A 22455-nucleotide genomic window follows, 5' to 3' on the forward strand; every position below is an offset into this window, starting at 1 on the left:
ATAGTGATAAGGTGCCAATGTTACCCAAAGTGATCTACACATTCAATATAATCCCTATCAAAAGCTCAATGACATTTTTCGTAGAAAGAAAAAAACCCATCATAAAATTCACATGCAATCACCAGGGACCCTGAATAGCCAAAACAATATTAAAAACAAAAGTAAAGCTGGAAGACTCACACTTTCAGATTTCAAAACTTATTACAAAGATACTGTAATCAAAACAGTGTGATACCGGTACAAAGACAGACATATAGACCAATGAAATGGGATAAACAACCCAGAAATATATCCTCACATATACGATCAAATTATAATGATTTGAAAAAAGTATCTTTATAGTATAAAACTTATTTTGAAATATGTATATATTGTGGAATTGCTAAATCAAGTTAATTAACATATGTATTATCTCACCAATCATTTTTGTGTGTGTGTGGTGAGAACACTTAAAATTCACTCTCTTAGCCAAATAATTTTTGACAAGGGTGCCTAGACCATTCAATGGGGGAAAGAAAGGTCTTTTCAACAAATGGTGCTGGAAAACTTGGTATCCATAGGCAAAATAATGAATCTGGACCTTTAATACCACGTACAAAAATAAACTCAAATCGATCAGAGACCTATATGTGAAACCTAAAACTACAAATACCTTAGAAGAAAGTATAGGCCCATGACATTGGCTTTGGAAATGAATTCTTAAATATGACACTGAAGGAACAGGCAGGAGCAACCACAAAAGTAGACAAATTGGACTTTATAAAAACTGGAAAAAAATTGCATCCAAAGACACTATCAACAGAGTAAAAAAGCAATCCACAGAATGGGAGGAAATAGTTGCAAATAATATATCTTAGGAAGAAGCAGTATCCAGAATATAATAAGGAACTCCTATAACACAACAATGAAAAAACAAATAACCCAATTAAAATAAGAGCTAAGGAATTGAATAGACATTTCTCCAAAGAGTATATACAAATTACTTATTAAGCACATGAAAAGATGCTTAACATTATTAATCATTAGGAAAATGCAAATCTAAGCTACAATATTGTACCACCTTAGACCCATGAGGATGACTATTCTCCCCCCGACCCCGCCAAAAAAATAAAATAACAAGTATTGTCAAGAATATGTAATAATCGGAACTTTTGTGCCCTGTTGGCAGTAATGTAAAACACCAACCAGATGCTGGCACCATACTACTTATACAGCTTGCAGAACTCTGAGCCAAATAAACTTCTTTTATTTATAAATTATGTAGCTTTGGTTATTCCTTTATAGCAACACTAAAATGTCTAAAATAACTACACTTCTAAATGCTAAAAATAATCTTTCCTAGTTTCATTGTAAGTCATAGTTTCTCACATTCTGATAGTAACCTTAAATGTAAATATATGGCAACTAGTACAAGGTTAATAATTTTAGGCTGCCAAGAAGAAAATGATTTTATCCATTGAACAGAATTGCTCAGTATTTCCTAAGATGAGAACAGACTGTTTTAGAAAAATGAGCTAGAAATTTACCTGCAAGTGTAATCCTAGTACTGGAATTGTTGCATTCTAAACGATGAGAAGGAAGTAAGTTGAGTCTTTCATTTGTATCAAAAATAAAGAATCTCTCAAGTCCTTGATATTGTTTTGTTATAGGCTTACTTCTGCAGGCTATTTCTTGTAACTAAGAAACAAAATATTCAACAATATTAAGTTTATTTTCTAACTGATTAACACAAACAAGCATATTCATTTATCAGATACCTACTTGGTATCTGATATACTTGGCACAAATTCTTCCCTCATCAAGTTTAGTTTCTAACAATGGAGACAAATAATAAAACAACATTTACATATAGTAAGTTCTAACTACAGTTATAGTAATTCTCTGAAAGTTGATACTAATCCAAAGAGGACAGAAGTTCATGAAACAGAACAAACTTTTTTTCTCTTTCTTCCTTTATTTTCATCCGTCGGTGTCTTTGCACGTAAATTATCCTGGAATACAGAGTTACTTTCACATGCAGTGGCTTTGAACTAGTGTCTTTGTCTATATATAAAATAATTTCAAAACTGAAGGTGAAATACCAATGGAAAATATCTGCCCTGACAATGGTCATGGAAAAAAAAATGTAAGTTAACAAAACACTCATCATGAAGCAAATATAAAGTAGGAAACTGTGGCAAGAGGAAGATAAGTAATTTATGAAGTTTATATAGCTAGAAACTAGCAGACCTGGGCTTTGAATATAGATCTGCCTGATTTGAAACCTAGACTTTTACTGCCACCCTATTAATTCATTTTTACATGTTCTTATTCTAGGATTGAATATAACTGGGATTTTTAAAAATGTGAATCCAGTAGAAACAGATTAGGAATTCATTAGCAAGAGCTCTAGATGAGGTTATAGTATAATCAGAGTAGTTATCAGTTTTTAACAATTCCGTAATGAATCTAACTAATGCCCAAATATAGTCTGTTCCCATAAATCAATGTAAAGCAACTTGCTTTAATTTTTTATAACTTTATAAATTATATAAATGAGATCATATTAAAGAACAAAGCTAGTGACCAATAAAGCATGTCATTCAAAGACAAATTGAAATCCAAAATTCTCAGCACATATTCCCTGGCCCGCCCAGACACCAATAAACAATTACAGAATTCTTTCCACTCTACTGAAGCTTGTATTTGAATTATGCAATTGCAAATCTGGAAGAGTTTTGAAGGTCTTGGTTTACAGATAAAAATCCTAAAATAGTTATGTTTTGTTTACTTTTAGCACAAACTTACAAAGTTAACTATTGATAGTTTTAGAGCCAGAACAAAGGACCCCTGACTAGTCCATTGTTTTCCTAACTACTGCACTACAAATTAGTACTTAATTCCGTAGGAAGTACCACCTTACACAGAAATCATTTTCTGAAAACTGAAGTACAAAATGAACAATTTTATACTCAATTTGGATGGAGCACAATAGATTTCTAAGTCGTTTCTTCTGATGGAATGGCTTCTACTAGGACAGAAAAAGAGTGAAATAGGTTCAGGTATAGTTCTTAGGAATGAAAAGAGAGTAGATTCAACCACTTTATTCAGAAGCAGGAACTCAGTCTGCAAACTGTGAAGTACCAATTATGATGGCCACTTTAGAAAGCTCTATTTTTAGAAAGCTCTATTTTACAGCTCCCCTCCACCTGCTTTTCACCTTTTGTTTTGCAACTCTTCAAATTCTCTTGTGATCCAACAACTTAATTCTTTACAGAGATTGGCCATCTCCTGTAATAAGATGCTCAGGGAGAACCTTTGGCACTCAGCTTAAGTCCTGTCTTACCAGTGGTGGAAAATTTCTGTGAAACTATTTACACTTTTTTATTCCTCAGATATAATTACCTAGGAATGGATTAAAACATTATTTTATTTATAAAAGGGGCAATCCTGGAGTCAGAAACCCATTAGTTTGTAGAGAATTCTTTTAAAATCCTATGACAGATTATTCCTGAAAAAACTTCAAATCTCTCAATCCAATATCCCCCATGAGGAAAAGGCAAGCTTTACATAACACTATTTTATTACTGTCCAGGACTACCTTTAGTCTCACCTAATTGAAAAAAAAACAATAACCATGTAAGCTGTTTTACAACAGTCACTGACTGGCTTTTGATTATGTCAGCAGCTTTGAGCTGCTGAGAACTTTATGGATCCTATGCGCTTAAATACTCATTCAGATTGCTTCCTGAACTAGCTCTGTCAGAACATATTTTATACTGAGCAATATTTTATACTGAGCAATGGATAGTCTTAAATTGAATAAAACAAGAATGTATCCCAGCCACACACACATTCCCCCCACCTTTTTTTTTCTTTTTGAGAGAGAGTCTCACCCTGTCACCCAGGCTGGAGTGCAATGGCGCCATCTCAGCTCACTACAACCTCCGCCTCCCGGGTTCAATCGATTCTCCTGCCTTAGCCTCCTGAGTAGTTGGGATTACGGGCACCTGCCACCACGCCCAGCTAATTTTTATATTTTTAATAGAGACAGGGTTTCACCATGTTGGCCAGGCTGGTCTCTAACTCCTGACCTGATCCACCCACCTCAGCTTCCCAAAGTGCTGGGATTACAGGCGTGAGCCACCGTGCCTGGCCTTTTTTTTTTTTTTTTTTTTTTTAAACTTTTAAGTTCGGGAGTACTTGTGCAGGTCTGTTACATAGGTAAATTTGTGTCATGGAGATTTGTTGTACAGATTATTTCATCACCCAGGCATTAAGCCTAGTACCCACTAGTTATTTTTTCTAATTCTCTCTCTCCTCCCACTCATTACCCTCTGATAAGCCCCAGTGTATGCTGTTCCCCTCTATATGTTCATGTCACACACCTTCCTTTTAAGAAACATCTAAGCTTAGTGACACACCTGTTACGTTAATTGAATAGAGTAGTATGCATTAACACATAAAAGAAGTAAAGGAACCCCACTGTAAATTATTGGTGCTATGTAAGTCACAGCTATCTTGACAGACTCTGATCAGTTGAGAATAGACCAGGAATTCGATGGGATGCAAATCATCAGAATATCTAACTAAATGAAAGGTTCCCTGAGAAAGTGGATTGGGTAAATAGGCAGGGCCTGAGGGCAATACATGTTTCCTTATCCTCGCCTACTGAATTGAAGAGAATGGCAGGAAAGTTTTCCCAGTGAATTCCTTTGAATTTATTACTGCTTTATTACTTTTGAGTCAGATTCATAGGTCATTAATTTTTACTTTTTTCTCGCATTTGGGATTATAAATTTCCCAGTAAGTAGTATTTGAGTTTCATCCTATACATTATTTATCTGTGATGTTTTTGCTTACATTCAGTTCTAAATATTTCTACCTTCTATTTTAATTTTTTCATTAACCTCATTTCATTAATTTCATTTTTCATTAACCGGACATATTTGGCCGGGCGCAGTGGCTCACGCCTGTGATCCCAGCACTTTGGGAGGCCGAGGCGGGCGGATCACGAGGTCAGGAGATTGAGACCATCCTGGCTAACATGGTGAAACCCCATCTCTACTAAAAATACAAAACGTTAGCCGGGCGTACTGGTGGGCGCCTGTAGTCCCAGCACTCGGGAGGCTGAGGCAGGAGAATGGCGGGAACCCAGGAGGTGGAGCTTGCTGTGAGCCACGATGGCGCCACTGCACCCCAGCCTGAGCAACAGAGCAAGACTCCGTCTAAAAAAAAAAAAAAAAAAAAAAAAAAAACCTAGAGATATTTGAATTGTATTAATTTTGTTAGCCTTTTGCTATCAATTTATAATTTATTGTATTATGGTTGGAAAACACAGTGTGTAATATGATTTCTTTAGCATTTGTTGAAACTTCCTTTGTGGATTTATCTTTGTAATGTGTTGTAACATGTATTTTGTAGATGTTGCATGTGTTCTTGCAAAGAACACACATTCTCTAATTATTGAGTATGTGGTAAAAAATATGTTCTTTAAACTTACTTGTATTGATCAAATCTTCTCTAACTTTACTAATAGAAAATCTTATTGGATTGATGGATCTGTCAATAATACCATATGGTTTTGTCCGTTTTTGCTACAATATATCTGAGGCTATATTGATAGGTACATACAAATTCAGATTTTCTTTAATCTTCCTATTAAATAGTTGATTTTATCATGCACATAATGGTCCCCTTTACCCTGATAATGTTTTATTACCTTACATTTTTATTTTTTTTTAATTAGTACTTGCCTTTACTCTGAAATTCCTCCCCCCATCCCATGTTTTAAGCAGGTTTCTGGTAAAATAACTACACACACACACACACTATCCACATTTATTCTAATTACTTATATGATTGGGTTTATTCCTGTCAGCTTTACTCTTTCTACTTGTTGTCAAGATCTGTGAAGGGTCTGAGATTTTACCCTATGTGCAAGCCTGTTATACTTTCACGGATGCTGGACGAAGACACAAGACTCCTTGGTCAGAGACAAAAGACTTTATCACTCACAACAATAGCAGTTGCCAGAGTATCATTATTTGCACCAATTCCCAGAACCCAGTTTTCACAGGTCATCATGAAGAGAGCCACGTGACATCTGCACATACCCTGAGCTGTGTTACAGGAGAGAAATCCTGATCTTAGGAAATCCAATTATTTCATACTGGGCAGTAAGCCTGCCTGAGCTTTGCCAGAGGAAAACATTATTTTTATTACACCAGACAGTAAACAAACCTAGTCTTTGCTCTGAAGAGGGACATAATCTCTATATTTCAAGGCTGTTATCTATACAAGCACCCTTGAAAATATACTTTGGAACAAATAGAGTCAGTGGTTTTGTTCAAAAGATGTGCAAAAAAACATGAAAGACCCAAGAGCAATTGTTACATCCAACACTTAACCATACTATTTTTCCTTTGATGCATTTATTTCCTGACTGTTTTAATTAATTGGATTTTCTATATTCCCCTTTTCCTTTAGTATTTTGGATGACTTAACACTGTGTCTGTAACATTTTAATTGTTACTCAAAGTATTTAACATGTGTAACTAAAACACTAAGTCAACAATCCCTACAATGCTCTCTACCTTCCTTTATAATACAGAATCTTAGTACTTTTAACTCTAATCATACATATCTAACAGTCTTACAAGTTATGGTACATATGATTCTCATTCAAATTTCTTCTTTTGTAATTCTCAAATTGGGCATTATAATAATTATTTTGTAATACATCTAATATATTTGCCATTTTTCCCTCACACCATTATTTCTTGCATCCTACTTCTTCCTTCCAGGTTTAATTTCTTCCTTTTTGAAGTATATCATTCAGATGTTCATTCAAGAGGGGAAATAACTAAATTACCTGAACTTTTGTCTAAATTTGCCATTATTTTATTCTTGGTCTTGAATGAAAGTTTTGCAAGCCTTAGAATTCTAGATTGTTAGTCAGTTCTATTAGAAGTTTAAAGATAATGTTCCACTATGTTACACTGTTGAGGCTATCTGTTGCTGTGCATGAGAATTTAATGTCAATCTGGTAATTGTTCTTTGGAGATAATTTTCTGTTGTCTTTTATTGCTTTTAAGATTGTCTATGAGGTATCTCAAAAATAAGTCATAGTGCGAATTTGTTTTTATTTATATTGTTCAGGAATTGTACTTTGTTATTTCACAATCTGTCATATTACTAACTCTTCATATGTCTTTGCTGCAATACAAGCAATTTTTTAAACTTATCTTTCAAGGTAATATTTCTCTCCTTATTTGTATTTATTATGCTGTTTATATCCATTTTATTATAATTTGAATAAATATATTTTGAATGTTAGAAATTTTTATTGGCCTTCATAAATGGAGCAGTCCATACTGTCTTATTCTTAAGTTCTCTTTATTTCTTCCTTTCTATTTTTAAACATTTTAAATATAGTCTCACAGGATAGAGATTGAGTCCCTCTCTCTAGTGCAAAGAGCAGGTTTGTTTACTGTCTAGTGTAATGAAAATAGTCTTCCTCTAGGACAAAGGTCTGGCAGGCTTACTGCCCAGTGTAAAAGATCGGGTTTCTTAAGGTCAGGATTCCTCACTTATTACACAGCTCACTGTATATATAGATGTCACCTGGTACTCTTCATGTCGCCCTGTGGAAATTTGGAAATTGAAGTTCTTGTTTTCTCTGCTGAAATTCATGCTATGATCAATTGCTTTCTTCACTGGGGAAATGAGAAGATAAGCCCATCTGAAGTGGAGTTTTATTTTGTGGAATCTATTGTGGGATAAGGTGTAAGCATGTCCTTTTATAAAGTATTAGTATTTACTTCTGTCAGATACATCAGGATATTAATAGGCACGGATTAACAATAATGTTAATGTCTTGGCTTCAAGTTTCCAAGCAAGAAATACATACGCAAATGTATATTTGGGTATGTATATCCAAACCTATGCTAAATGAAAGCCCAAGACATCTATTTTCCAGGTGAAATGTTTTATTGGCCTAGCCCAGATCACTTGCAGAGATCAGTTTCCTTTCATCTTGTTGCACCTATGGGTATGTTCCTAGTGCATTCCTTTAATGACTGATCAGACATTTAAGGGCCTAAGTTTTTGCAGAGGACTCAGTTCCAATTTCTTATCTCACAAAGGTACAACATCTGCCACAAAGTGGGCACAGAAAGCCAATCCTCCAAGCAGAAGTAGCAGCAACTCAAGTATTCATCCTCCTGCTTTTTTGCTTCCCTCTTCAGGAACCGTAGGAATTCATTTTAAATGACTTTTAAGCGTTGTTAAAAATGTTTGCCTCACTTAAATTTCCAAAGAATGTATTATTAATAATTACAATTAGTAAAGATTTCTAGTATACAGAATGAAATTCAAATATAGTTTTAAAACATGGTAACAATGCAATAATGAGCTACTTTACCTTTCCTATGAGAAGAAACAAAAACTACACCTCTATTTCTTTATTAGCCTTCTTCCTGAAAGAATTACCTTCTTCATCTTATACTTACATTAAACCACAGTAACTGGTTCTGTCTAGATATCTGCATTTATTTCATTTTGACCATTGACTATACTATCATAAAAAACTAGAAAGGATTTATTATACTGTATTATTCAGAATGAATTTCATTTGGAAAAGTAACAGTGCTCTGACTATGCTGCATAAGGTGGGCCTTAAAGTATTATTTATCACAGAAAGCCACTTATTAAAATGGCATTCCTCATATTAGAATTTGTCCTAGAAGCCATTAATGTTCTCTCCCATATGAGTCACTCTTCAACTATCTCATAATAATATAAAGCAGCAGCACATTTTAACTTTAATAGGAAGTAACTTGAGAATGTATTGTGTCACTAAGACATTTTCTTATGAGGTTTCTTATAAAATTTTAATATAATAAACGTAATAGAGATTTACCAGTGATGACTTTGTAGTTTTTGAGTCTTCAAAGCTTGGCCTCTTATGCAGATTGCTGAATTCCAAGGATTCTTTGATGTCTTGAGATAATTTCTCCTCAATGAGAGCTTTTTCTAAATCTATACCTAGCAAAGTGTCCTTGTTTTCAAGTGATATACGGGAATCATCAGACTTCTGATTACTTTCTAAACCTATACTTTTCTCTTTTAAATTTCTTTCAAAGGAGGTGCTTTCCTCAATTTTTTCAATGTCAGAAGAATACACATCAGGATCCACGATGTTGTCAAAATCTGTGTTTGAAGTTTCTGCTGTTAAAAACACACAGTTACAAAAGGTACATAAATAAATTTAAACAAATAATTAAACTGTTAATAAACCAAAAGTTCTGTGGTAAAAAATCTTTATCAATAAACACTGTTTCACAAATTCCTTTACTGATGTTTTAGTGTTAAAATATTTTTACTATGCTTATATTCATAAGTGGTAATCATAATTCACTTATAGAGCCAAACATTAATGAGCTAGACTAGTAAAAGAAGATAATATTTTATTTTGCAATGAAATCTTAAAATTGATGCAAATTTTTATTTCAGCCTGTGGTTCAATTCTCACTTTCCCACCTCCTCCTCTCACTCAAATTTTACAAGAGTAATTCATGAGAAGTAACACAAAGGGAACATTTTTTCATTTTGCCATTTTTCCCTAGCATACCTAGTAATAAAGAGAGGGCACAGGGAAATGTGCCAGATGAAAGAAGAGCAGCAGTTGGGGGCACAGAAAATGTGTAGCAGGGACACCTGCCTCTAGAAAGCTACAAAGTGAACACGATTTTATTAGTCATCCACCTCATTATGTCTGCTTTAAATAAATCATTTGGTTTACATCACTGGTTTTTAACCTGGTTGCACAGTAGAATCATCTGAAGGTACTCTTTAAAATTGTCAGTGTATGGGCCTGACCCCAAACCAATTAAATCAGATCCTGAGAGTGGAACTCAGGCATTGGTCTTTTGAACTTCCCCTTTCTAAGTTCTCCAGGTGATTATAGTGGGTAACGCAGTAGTGAAACACTGGTTTAGATTTTCTGAAAAATAAAAATTTTTTGAATATTTATACCATACTACTTTCATTTTAAATAAATGCACACCATTATCCAGATTGAATATAGCTTCTTCTGGTTATCCCTTACTCTGTTCCAAAAACAAATATCTCTATAAGTAGACTATGCAAAATAGTAGAAACTTTGAATAAAACTGTCTCCAGTGATATAAATGCTTTACAGCTTTACAAAGGACTTGCTTGTTACAATCAAATGTTTATATAACTCGACAATTTCAGATAGTGTTTAGAACTTCTTTCAACTCCTGCTACCTCTTCGATAGTATATATATTGGGAAAAATAAAATAATCTCTGTTTCAGAGAAACATCTTTAGAAGAAAACCTTTAAAAAGGCTATTCAATACAATAAAACTCCCACAATAATGTTATACTTCCCTCTTAAACCTGAATGGAAGTTATCCAATTTGGGGGGAGAAAAAAATGCTATTTCCTATATTAAAATGTCTACAACTCAAGTAGAAGGCAGGATTTGACTCCAGAGGCAGGGCCTGGACTCCAGACCAGATTGAAGACTAGTGGAAACAAGGAAGTCAAAAGTACCTCTCTCCATAAGACACGCCCACATAGGTGCAGAAAAGGCTTTTGACAAAATTCAACATTCATTCATGGTAAAATCTCTCAAGTAACATATCTCAAAATAATAAGAACCATATATAACAAACCCATAGCCAACATCATACTGAAAGGGCAAAAGTATTCCCCTTGAAAACTGGCACAAGACGAGGATGCCCTCTCTCACCACTCCTATTCAACATAATATTGGAAGTCCTAGCAAGGGCAACCAGGAAAGAGAAAGAAATAAAGGGCATCCAAATAGTAGGAGAGGAAGTCAAACTATCTCTATTTGCAGACTACATGATGCTAAATCCAGAAAACCCCATAGCTTAAGCCCAGAAGCTTCTTAAGCTGATAACTTTGGCAAAGTCTCAGAATACAAAATCAATGTGCAAAAATCACTAGCATTCTTATACACCAACGACAGTCAAGCTGAGAGCCAAAAGAGCTCCAATAGCTAAGGCAATCCTAAGCAAAAAGAGTAAAACTGGAGGCATCATGCTACCCAACTTCAAACTATACTGAAGAGTTACAGTAACCAAAATAGCATGGTACTGGTACAAAAACAGACACATAGACCAGTGGAACAGAATAGAAAACCCAGAAAATAGACCACACACCTACAGCTATCTGATCTTCAACAAACCTGACAAAAACAAGCAATGGGGAAAGGATTCCCTATTCAAAAAATGATGGTGGGATAACTGCCTAGCTATATGCTGAAGATTGAAGCTGGACCCCTTCCTTATACCATACACAAAAATTAACTCAAGATAGATTAACTACTTAAATGTAAATCCCAAAACTATGAAAACCCTAGAAGACAATCTAGGCAATAACATTCAGGACATGGGCATAGGCAAAGATTTCATGACAAAGATGCCAAAAGCGATAGCAGCAAAGCAAAAATTGACAAATAGGATCCAATTAAACTAAAGAGCTTCTGTACAGTGAAAGAAACTATCAACAGAATAAACAGACAAACTACAGAATGGGGGAAAACTTTTGCAAACCATGAATTCAACAGAGCTCTAATAACCACCTTCTATAAGGAACTTAAAGAAATTTACAAGAAAAAAACAACCTCAATAAAAAGTGGGCAAAGACACAAGCAGACACTTTCGTAAAAGGGACATACATGTGGCCACAATCCTATGAGAAGAAGCTCAACATCACTCATCATTAGAGAAATGCAAATCAAAACCACAATGAGGTACCATCTCACACCAGTCAGAATGGATATTATTAAGAAGTAAAAAAAAATAGCAGATGCTGGTGAGGTTGTGGAGAGAAAGGAACACTTATACACTGTTGGTAGGAATGTAAATTAGTTCAACCATCATGGAAGACAGCATGGTGATTTTCAAAGACATAAAGACAGAAATACCATTCAACCCAGCAATCTCATTACTGGGTATATATCCAAAGGAATATAAATCATTCTGTTATAAAGATACATATACATGTATGTTCAATGCAGCACTATTTACAATAGCACAGACAGGGAATGAACCCAAATGCTCATTAATGACAGACGGGATAAAGAAAATGTGGTACATATACACCATGGAATACTATGAAGAAAAACAAGATCATGTACTTTGGACGGACATGGATGGAGCTGGAGGCCATTATCCTTAGCAAACTAACAAAAGAACAGAAAACTAAGCACTAGTTTATAATTTATAAGAGGACGCTAAATGGTGAGAACACATGGACACTTTAGAGGGGAACAACACACACTGGGGCCTATTGAAGGGAGACGGTGGTAGGAGGGAGAGGAGCAGGAAAAATCACTAATGGGTACAAGGTTTAATAAATGGATGATGAAATAATATGTACAACAAACCCCCATGACACATGTTCACCTATGTAACAAACCTACACATGTATCCCTGAACCTAAAAGTTAAAAAAAGGCATGCCTACCAGTGACATGTCAGTTTACCACTGCTATGGCAACATCTGGAAGTTACCACCTGTTTCCCCAGCAACAACCTGATGACCCAGAAGTTGCCACCCCTTTTCTAGAAATTTCTGAATAACTCATCTTTAATTTGCATGTAATTGAAAGTGGCTAAAAATATTACTGCAGAGACACCTCTGAGACGCTACTCTTGGTACAGTGCTTATGGGGTAAACCTGTTACAAAAGGAACACTGCGTTTGCTGCTGCTGTACACTGCCACTTTAATAAAACTTGCTGTCTAACACCACTGGCTTGCATGGTGAAGGCTGTCAGTGGATCTACCATTCTGTGGTCTGGAGGACGGCAGCCCTCTTCTCACAGCTGCACTAGGCAGTGACCCAGTGGTTACTCTGTGTGGGGGCTCCTACTACACATTTCCCCTTTGCACCGCTCTAGTACAGGTTCTCCATGAGTGCTCTGCCTCTGCAACAGACTTCTTTCTACCTGGACATTTAGGCATTTCTGTACATCCTCTGATATCTAGACAGAGGTTTCCAAAACTCAAGTCTTATCTTCTGTGACTGGCAGGCCCAACACCATGTGGAAGCCACCAAGGCTTGGGGTTTGCACCCTCTGAATCCAAGGTCCAAGCTGTATCTTGGCCCCTTTTAATCCTGACTGCACTTGGAGCCACCGGGACAGAGTACCATGTCTTGAGGGTGAACAGAGCAGTGAGGCCCTGAGCCTGGCCTGTGAAACCATTTTTCCCTTCTAGGCCCACAGGCCAGTAATGGGAGGGGATGCTGTGAGGATCTCAGGAATGCCCTAGAGACATTTTCCCCATTGTCTTGGCAATCAATAGTTGGTTCCTCCTTATTTATGCAAATTTCTGCAGCTTGTGGCTCAAATTTCTCCCTAAAGAATGGGTGTTTCTTTTCTACTACATGGTCAGGCTGCAAATTTTCCAAACTTTTATGCTCTGCTTCCCTTTTAAACATAATTTCCAATTTCATACTATTTCTTTGTGAATGCATATGACTATATGCTTTTTGAAACAGCCAGGTCACATCTTGAATGCTTTGTTTTGCTGCTTAGAAATTTCTTCTGCCAGATGCTGTAAATCATCTCTCTGAAGTTCAAATTCCACAGATGTCTAGGTGGAGGAGGGGGCCAAAATGCTGCCAGTCTCTTTGCTAAAGCATAGTAAAAGTGACCGTTACTTCAGTTCCCAATAAGTTCCTTATTTCCATCTGAAACCATCTCAGCCATACTTCATTGTCCATTATCACTATCAGCATTTTGGTCAAAACCATTCAGCAAGTCTCTAGGAAGTCCCAAGCTTTCCCATATCTTCTTTTCTTCTTCTGAGCCCTCCAAACTGTTCCAACCTCTGCCTGTTACCGAGTTCTAAAGTCACTTCCACATTTTCAGCTATCTTTACAGCAGTACTTCACTTTTCTGGTACCAATTTTCTCTATTAGTCCATTTTTAAACTGCTATAAAGAACTACCTAACACTGGGTACTTTATTAAGGAAAGAGGCTTAATTGACTCACAGTTCCACATGGCTGGGAGGTCTCAGGAGTCTTATAATCATGGCAGAAGGTGAAGGGGAAGCAAGGCATGTATTACATGTTGGCGAGGGCTGGGGATCTGCCACACACTCTTAAATCATCAGAGCTCATGAGGACTCACTCACTATCATGAGAACAACATGGGGGAAACCACTCCTATGATCCAATCACCTCCCACCAGGTCCCTCCCTTGACACATGGGGATTACAATTTAAGATGAGATTTGGTTGGGAACACAGAGCCAAGCCATATCATAGATAGAAATCGAAAAATTATATACAAGATCTATATGAGGAATTCTAGAAATTCTGATTAAAGAAATCAAAATTCTAAATAAATAGAGAAATATTCCATGTTCATGGATGGGAAGATTTAATATTGTCAAGATATTTTTTCCCAACTTAATCTATAGATTCATTGCAATCCCAATCAAAATCCCTGCCTTTTTATAGAGAAACAAATGACCCAGGATAGTGAACACAATATCGAAGAAGAGCAAAGTCAGAAGACTTGATACTACCTTACATCAAGATTACTATAAATCTATAACAATCAAGACAGTGTGTGGTATTGGAATAAATGTAGACAAATAGATAAATGAAACAGAATAGAGAATCCTGAGTAGACCTATATAAATATAGTCAACTGATCTTTGACAGAGGAACAAAGACAATACAACAAAGAAAATATAATCTGTTAAGCAAATGATTCTGGAACAACTGGATATCCGCATGTGAAACAATACATATAGACACAGACCTTACACCTTCACAAAAATTAACTCAAAATAGATTACACATCTGAATATAAAATGCAAAGCTATGAATCTCTCAAAAGATAACACAGGATAAAACATAGATGACACTGGGTATGACAATAACTTTCTAGATACAACATCAAAGAAAAAATTGATAAGCTAAACTTTATTAAAATAAAAGCTTATACTCTGTGAAAAACAGTCCAGAGAATAAACAGGCAATCCATACACTGAAAGAAAATATTTGGAAAAGATATTTGATAAAAGAGTGTTATGCAAAATATACAAAAAACTCTTAAACCTCAACAATAACAAAATAAACAACCCAATCAAAACATTAGCTAAAAACCTGAACAGATATTTTAACAAAGATGTACAGTTGGCAAATAAGCATACTAAAAGATTCTCAATATCATATGTCAACAGAGAATTGCAAATTAAAAAAAAATGAAGTATTACTACACGATTGCTAGAACGGAAAAATTCTGAAACACTGACACCAGATGATGGTGAGGATATGGAGCAACAGGAACTTTCATTAATTGCTGGTGGGAATGTGAAATAGTACAGCCACTTTGGTACGACAGTTTGGCAATTATTAAAACAAAACTAAACATACCTGTACCATATGATCCAATAGTTATTCTCCTTGGTATTTACCCAAATAAGTTGAAAACTTAAGTCCCAATAAAAACCCATACATGAATATTTATAGTAGTTTTGTTCATAATTGCTAAAGCTTGGAACAACCAAAATGTTCTTCGATAGGTGAATTGATAAATAAACTATTGTACATCCATACAATTCAATATTATTTAGCACTAAAAGAAATGAGAAATCAAGCCACAAAAAGACATGGAGAAACTTCAAATGCATATTACTAAGTTAAAGAATCCAACTATTAAAGGCTATGAACTGTATGATTCTAACTATATGACATTCTGGAAAGGCAAAACTATGAGGACAGTAAAAAAATCAGTGGTCGCCAGGAGTTGGTCAGAGACAGGGATAAACAGGTAGGGCACAGAGAATTTTTAGGACGAGAAGGTATTCTGTATGATACTGTAAGTGGTGAATACGTATCACATTATACTTTTGTCAAAACTCATAGCATGTACAATACCAAGAGTGAACTCTAATATAAACTATGGACCCTGAGTTACAATAATGTATCAAAGTAGATTCATCCATTGTAGCAAATGTACCAATCTGGTTGCAGAAGCTGATAATGGGGGAGGCTATGTATGTGTATAAAGCAAAGGGTATATAGGAACTCTCTGTACTTTCTGCTCAGTTTTGCTGTGAACCTAAAACTGCTCTAAAAAGTAAACATTTCAAAAATGTGTCTTTAAAGTAACAATTACATGGGCATTTATGTGCATCATTTTCTTAGAGGCATCAGGAACATCATGCACTAGCTTGATCAAACTATACTCATCTTCAAGACAAGATTGGAATACTGTAAAGTCCTAAATTCCCATGTGGCTGTAGTTTATATTTGGCCATAATAATTTAGTGGTTTAGTATTTGAAAATGTCAAGACCAGCAGGATTTACACAAATCTACCACTGCTTTCTATCTTCTGCTGCCCAATCAGAATGTAATCATCAGTTTTACAACTATTTATTTCAAATATGCCCTCCGATATCTCTCAAAAATCTAATCTTCACATACGATATATTTATTAATTTTTCTTAAAATTCTAGGTAGATCAAATCTAATAGTTAAAAGGAGGCTTGAAAATTATCTAGTTCCTATATTTTTGCTTAGGAAAATGAAGTCTAAGCAAGTAAGTGACATGTTCAAGGTCAGACAGTGATTTAAAGGCACAAGTGGAAACAAAATCTGACTCCTAGGCCAGGATACTTTGCTGTGACTCTCTTTAAATGATCTCACAATCTGGAAATTGAAACCACACATATGCACACAGCATTCTAATCTACAGGTACCTAGGGAACTACTAGTAATAGCAACATAGATATATAAGCAAGCTGATTTGTTTTGTTTTGTTTTTTTGAGACAGAGTGTTGCTCTTGTCGCCTAGGCTGGAGTGCAATGGCATGATCTCGGCTCACTGCAACCTCTGCCTCCTGGGCTCAAGAGATTCTCCTGCCTCAGCCTTCTGAGTAGCTGGGATTATAGGCGCCTGCCACCATGCCAGGCTAATTTTTTTTTTTTTTAGTAGAGATGGAGTTTTGCTATGTTGGCCAGGCTGGTCTCAAACTCCTGACTTCAGGTGATCCACCCGCCTCGGCTTCCCAAATGCTGGGATGACAGGCATGAGCCACCGTGCCCGGCCGGTGATTTGTTTTACTTTGGTTTTTCTCTCATGTGAAACTTTATATCAGATTTGAATATTTTTGGAAAATATTTAGTGCAAGTGAGGGCAAGAGGGTGCCAGTCAGAACCTTTTGTCACTAAAAGGCCTTCCATGTAATCTTTAAATGCTAGCTGAGTCTATAATAACTTTTAGAGTACCCTATATTGACTGATTTTTCTTATACATACAAACACTGTTGTCCATTGACTAAATTGCATATTTACTAGAAAATTATATTTTCAACCAATTTTCATTTTGGTACTGAGCTTTTTTTGGTTTTAAAATGAACAGCATAACAAAGCTTTTATAGACTGCAATAGTAAATTACCAACATCCACTGTTAATAATATCTAGCAACAAGAAAAATGTTACCTTTTGAATTATCTTTATAATAAGTAGAGCAGTTTCTCAGACAAAGATTTAAGAAGTCTCTCTTTCCCTTATTGAAAACATGATGTTGATGGATGTCATTTTCATATGCAAAGCTGTTCTTCTGATAATCATGAAAAGCACAACTTTCACGTGTAGGAACAAGCAAAATAATAGAGTTGAAAAAATGATTTTAAAAAGAAAATTTTAAAAGTCCCAGGTCATTAAAACAAATATAGTAAAACCTTAATAAAATAGGGTTATTTACATTAATTTAATATTTATTTTAACCTTACTGTGAACACATTCTCAACTATAAGTAACTAATAATATTATGGATTTAAGATGAATAGGTAACTGAACCAAATCTAATTTAACTGCAAAATTTCACTTGAAAGTTTGTTTTCCAAAATATCTTGAAATAAGTTTGATTTCTTACATTTTCTTCTAAAAAGGGAGTGTTATCTTTCAAGCTCATTAAAATCTGATGAAATCAAGGCTATACTACTAGATAAACATATTATTTGTTCATCAATAAGGTATGAATTTAAAAGCAGTATGTGATATTTAGGTTTCAAATTTTAATAATGATTACTATCTATATGCATAGTTACAATTTAAATAACATTCTTTATGAAATGAATAATATATTTAATAATACCTGATATTTATATAAGCTCTACAGAATACCATTATAAAACTTATGAATTGTATTCAACCAAAAAGGCCCGCTTGTGTCACTCATGATCCCCAGGAGAGAGATAAAATTAATGTAGTTCTATGGGCACCTCCAAACCAAAGCTGTAAAACTACTGCCAAACCATGATCAGTAGCTTTCTCTGCCTTCACCAACACCTTACAGCACACCCTGTGCTTTTACACCCTATGTAATATCACACCCTATGCTTTTACATAGGAGTCAAAGCAAAGACATGTGATAAGATATATAAAAGAATCAAATTAGAGAACAGAAATGCTATTCATTTCCTTAGAGATAGAGTGGTGGATATAAACCTCTTACCTGCTCAACAGAAAGTTGTCTCTTGCCAAAACCCCACTTCCAAAATCACATTTGCTGCTAGATAGCTGGTTCTGTGTGTCTAAACATGGGATTTTTCTGTTCAGGGGAATCACTCAGACCCATAGCTATTGCAAAATGCGGACAGGGGCCTAAGCTGATCTGAATCAAGAATTGGTAGAGGGGATACTTGACAGGAATTTTATTCCATTGTTTACAAATCCTAAAGTTTCAACAGCAAAAAGGACTGAATCCTGAAGTTTCAACAGCAAAAAGTAACCGTTTTAACATTACTAACAGATACAGTTAGATATTATTTTTCATTTGGAAATGAGAAAATTCTACAACACAGTTACAAAGTGAACCATTATACTTCATTTGTTTACTTTATTATACATTAAAATCTACCTAGGAAGTAATCTATAGTACAGGAGCTCTTTTAGTCTCTCAGACTAATCATTTATAAAACTTTTTATTTAGGATTCATAGAAAACTGAAGAAAATCCAGAGTATCTTTAGAGAAAAGAAGAAAGCTCATATGAAACATATCAAAGTTGATCAACCATTTCAGAGGTTAACAACCCCTAAGTTCAGAAGAATTTATTAAATAATCCAAATATTAGGTAAGAGTACAAACCTATCACTATAGACAGTTTTCTAACTGCTGAATGTTATTAAATATTAGCAATATTGTATACAAATTTAAGCATGGGTTAAGTAAAATGTACTCTAACATTAATGTCACATGTTTTTTCACAGCACATATTTCACATTTAAAAAGACAGTTGATCTTGTGTGTGTGTCAGGAGGGGGCTCAATATGCACACAAAGTTAATTAGAAAGGTTGTACCTTTGTTGACTGTCTGCATCAGCTAATTCAACTTTGTAAGGCACAATATTTTCTGCTTCTTCAAATTCCTCTTCATAAGTCTTATTAAATTAATGTTATATAATATTAGTCAGTTCACAAAAATTTATTACACATTAACCAACTTACTTATGGGTGATATTTGGAGTACATTTTTCCTACAAATGATGTTATGAGAGCTCTAATTATATTTTATAACACATAAGTTCTAGGAGAACTAAACAAATTCAACTGACATTGGTTGATATGTCAATTACTTTATCACTATTATAATACCCCAATCCAACAATAATAACTTATATTTAAGTATGTAACTACTACCTGCCAAGTAGATTAGTGACTAGGAAGTTGTCAGTTTTCTGACTGGCTCATCATAAACTTACTCTGTGTTCAACAATGTAATGAATGGCATGCCCACATGTATGTAGTGTGTGTGTTTTTGTCCAGTCTCTCAAATTTATCCAGAGGAGAAATAAAAATGTTGTTAGCCAAAAAACACAAATAACAAAAATAGCAGAAGCTTTCAACCTAAAGAAGAAAGGAAGAAAGCAGTATTTAAAAGAGGTAAGTTCTCCATTCTAGTCATTTTCTGTAACAACCACAGTAAGAGAAATATCTAGGACAAGTGGCACATTCAGCTACTCTATTACTAGAAAGTCAGAAATGCACTGAATGTATCACACCCTAAACCTTCAGTCCAGAGCTCTAGCTCTGACTGGGTCTGGCTCTAGTTGATGCTATTGGTGTCTTCTACATATGTTCAAGCTATGTTCAAGTTACTTTACTGAACTTCTTAAGTCTTAAACACTATCTCTACCTTTAAACAGAAAATAATATTAAATGACATTCAAGAAACTAAATTTACACTTAAATTTTAATAGGTACCATGTAATGAGACTAATATTTGTTTAAAAACCTGATAACATAAAGAACTAAACTAACAAAACATCAAACTACATTTCCATAAGTTAAACTAGTGAAATGTCTTCTTACCTCCCATAATACATTCATCCAAAAAAAATGAGTTTAGCTCACAAATTTACTCTTTACATTCAGAATATTATTGTTTTATTCTTATAAGCATATTTAAACCCAAACACTTGTAAATTTCCCATTAAACTATGTTAGTTATTTGAGAAATCTTATTGAAAATAATATGCAGATGTAACTATACATTATGAATTCCCTGTTAAAAAGCATGAATGGTCATTATGCACTTATGCACTTACATCATCCAGTTCGACTATCTTTAGAGATGGTTCAGGTCTCTCTATGTTTAATGTTTCCACTGGCAATAAAAGAGCTGTGTGTTGTACTTTGGTCTCCTCACCTAGGAAATAAGATTCACAAATAATATCATCAAAGAATATATCTTACTTTATAATTTCTTCAAATAAGATAGCCACCAAAAAAGAAGAGTGTTCTCATGTGTATCTACACAAAAATACAGATATCGTCAATTTTCCCAGTTCAAGTGAAATACACATTTATTAGCATTCAATTTTTAAATGAAACTATCTAAATCAAGGCAAGGTATACCTAGGGAAAGGGAAAGAAGTGAGTGTACATGATTTTAATCTAAAGATAAAAGATTACATGGTACAACTGAGAATAATAAAGAAAACCAAAAGCAGATTCTGATTAATGCTTAGTGTATATAACTTGAGATAATACATTTTAAACATATCTAATCAAGTATGAACTAACCATCACTATCTTCATCGTTTTCATTTTGAGAACACTGTGCATCACCAGTGGTTTCACATGGATGTGGGAATGTATCTGGTAGCAGGTTAAAAAGTTGCTCTTGTGGAGTTCTACAAAATAAGAAAGAAGCAATTAAGAGACTGAAATATATTACTTGAAACTTTCCCAGACAAGCTCTTGATTTATTTATCAAATGAGTAAGTATGCAAAATTAATGATGAAACCATAACTGTACCTTTAATTCAAAGATAAGTACAATTGTATAACAGAATCTTAATGTACTAAAAAAAAACTGTGTAAATCAACTTGACATCACAGAAGATTTTTAAATTGCACATCCTACTGAGTTTTGTTTAAGCTAAAAATCAAAGTTATGCTACAAGTCAGTGTTCTCTCAAAAGCCACATGGAGTCCATTAAAAACACCATGCTACTTAAAAAGCTAATTTATGAATGTGAGTTTTAGTTCACAGTCTTGGCATTGTGTTGATGAGTTATAAGGGAACCTGAGGGCATTTGTTTAAACTTCCATCATACCAGCAGGGTGGTAACATAGGCTCCTACAATAAAAATGTAAGGTGTTCAGGCTGTGGTATCTATTACTTAATTAACAATGAAGACTGCTGCAGCCCATTTCATATGGAAGGCAGTGAAGCCCAGGAATTCACAGAGGTCAAGAGTGTATATTTTGTTTCATAGTATATAACCAAATTATTGGAGAGAAGGGTCACTTTTTAGCCAAGAATATGAGTAGCTGCACAGCCCTTCCATACCATGCAAGCTCATGAAGTCCCCATGTAAAAGGCAGAGCCTTCTCAATGACATTTGTAGTTAATATGGATACAAAACTTAAAATACACCAGGCTCCATTCTAACTAACTTTGGTGCATTAAATTTTATTAGATATTAAATAGGCACTAGTATGATCTTAACTTTACAAAGGATGAGACTGAGACACAAAGTGGTGTACCAACTTGGTGAGTCATTCAGGTAGTGAATGCAGAAGAGGAATTTGAACTCAAGCAGTCTGCCTCCCAAAGACCATGTTCTTAACCATGTACTTCCTTTATAATGCCTCTTCTGCAACTTTCAAAGGCATTAAATTTTTGATAAAATTGACAAGTGACTTTGGAATTATATTTATATGCTAATAGTTAATTAGAAAAAGGCAATTAACAGATACACACTACTGTTACACATATCCTCATTGACTTTTAAAATTTGAATAAATTTGTGGTGTACAGTTCTGTGGGTTTTTACCAATGCATAAAGTCATATATACCACAGTACCCCCCCCCCCCCAAAAAAAATAGCCTGAAGAGCTATTATGGGCATCATACTTTAAAAAATATATACAGCCT

At 34.7% G+C, this 22455-nt stretch overlaps 1 protein-coding gene across 5 annotated transcripts in view; it reads right to left on the reverse strand.

Moving 5' to 3' along the window:
- Positions 1-22455, reverse strand: part of ZBBX (zinc finger B-box domain containing) — a 141049-nt gene that overhangs the window by 57442 nt on the left and 61152 nt on the right. For all 5 annotated transcript variants that reach the window (XM_054552947.2, XM_054552945.2, XM_054552944.2 and 2 more), the window contains exons 11-16: positions 21096-21205; positions 20618-20718; positions 19371-19450; positions 17506-17648; positions 8903-9210; positions 1527-1677 (exon numbers count right to left, since the gene is read on the reverse strand). In XM_054552947.2, the coding sequence (XP_054408922.2) occupies positions 1527-1677; positions 8903-9210; positions 17506-17648; positions 19371-19450; positions 20618-20718; positions 21096-21205 (893 nt within the window). The remainder of the gene's footprint in view (positions 1-1526; positions 1678-8902; positions 9211-17505; positions 17649-19370; positions 19451-20617; positions 20719-21095; positions 21206-22455) is intronic.

The sequence above is a fragment of the Pongo abelii genome, chromosome 2 (assembly GCF_028885655.2).
Source record: "Pongo abelii isolate AG06213 chromosome 2, NHGRI_mPonAbe1-v2.0_pri, whole genome shotgun sequence".
NCBI classification, from domain to species: Eukaryota; Metazoa; Chordata; class Mammalia; order Primates; family Hominidae; genus Pongo; species Pongo abelii.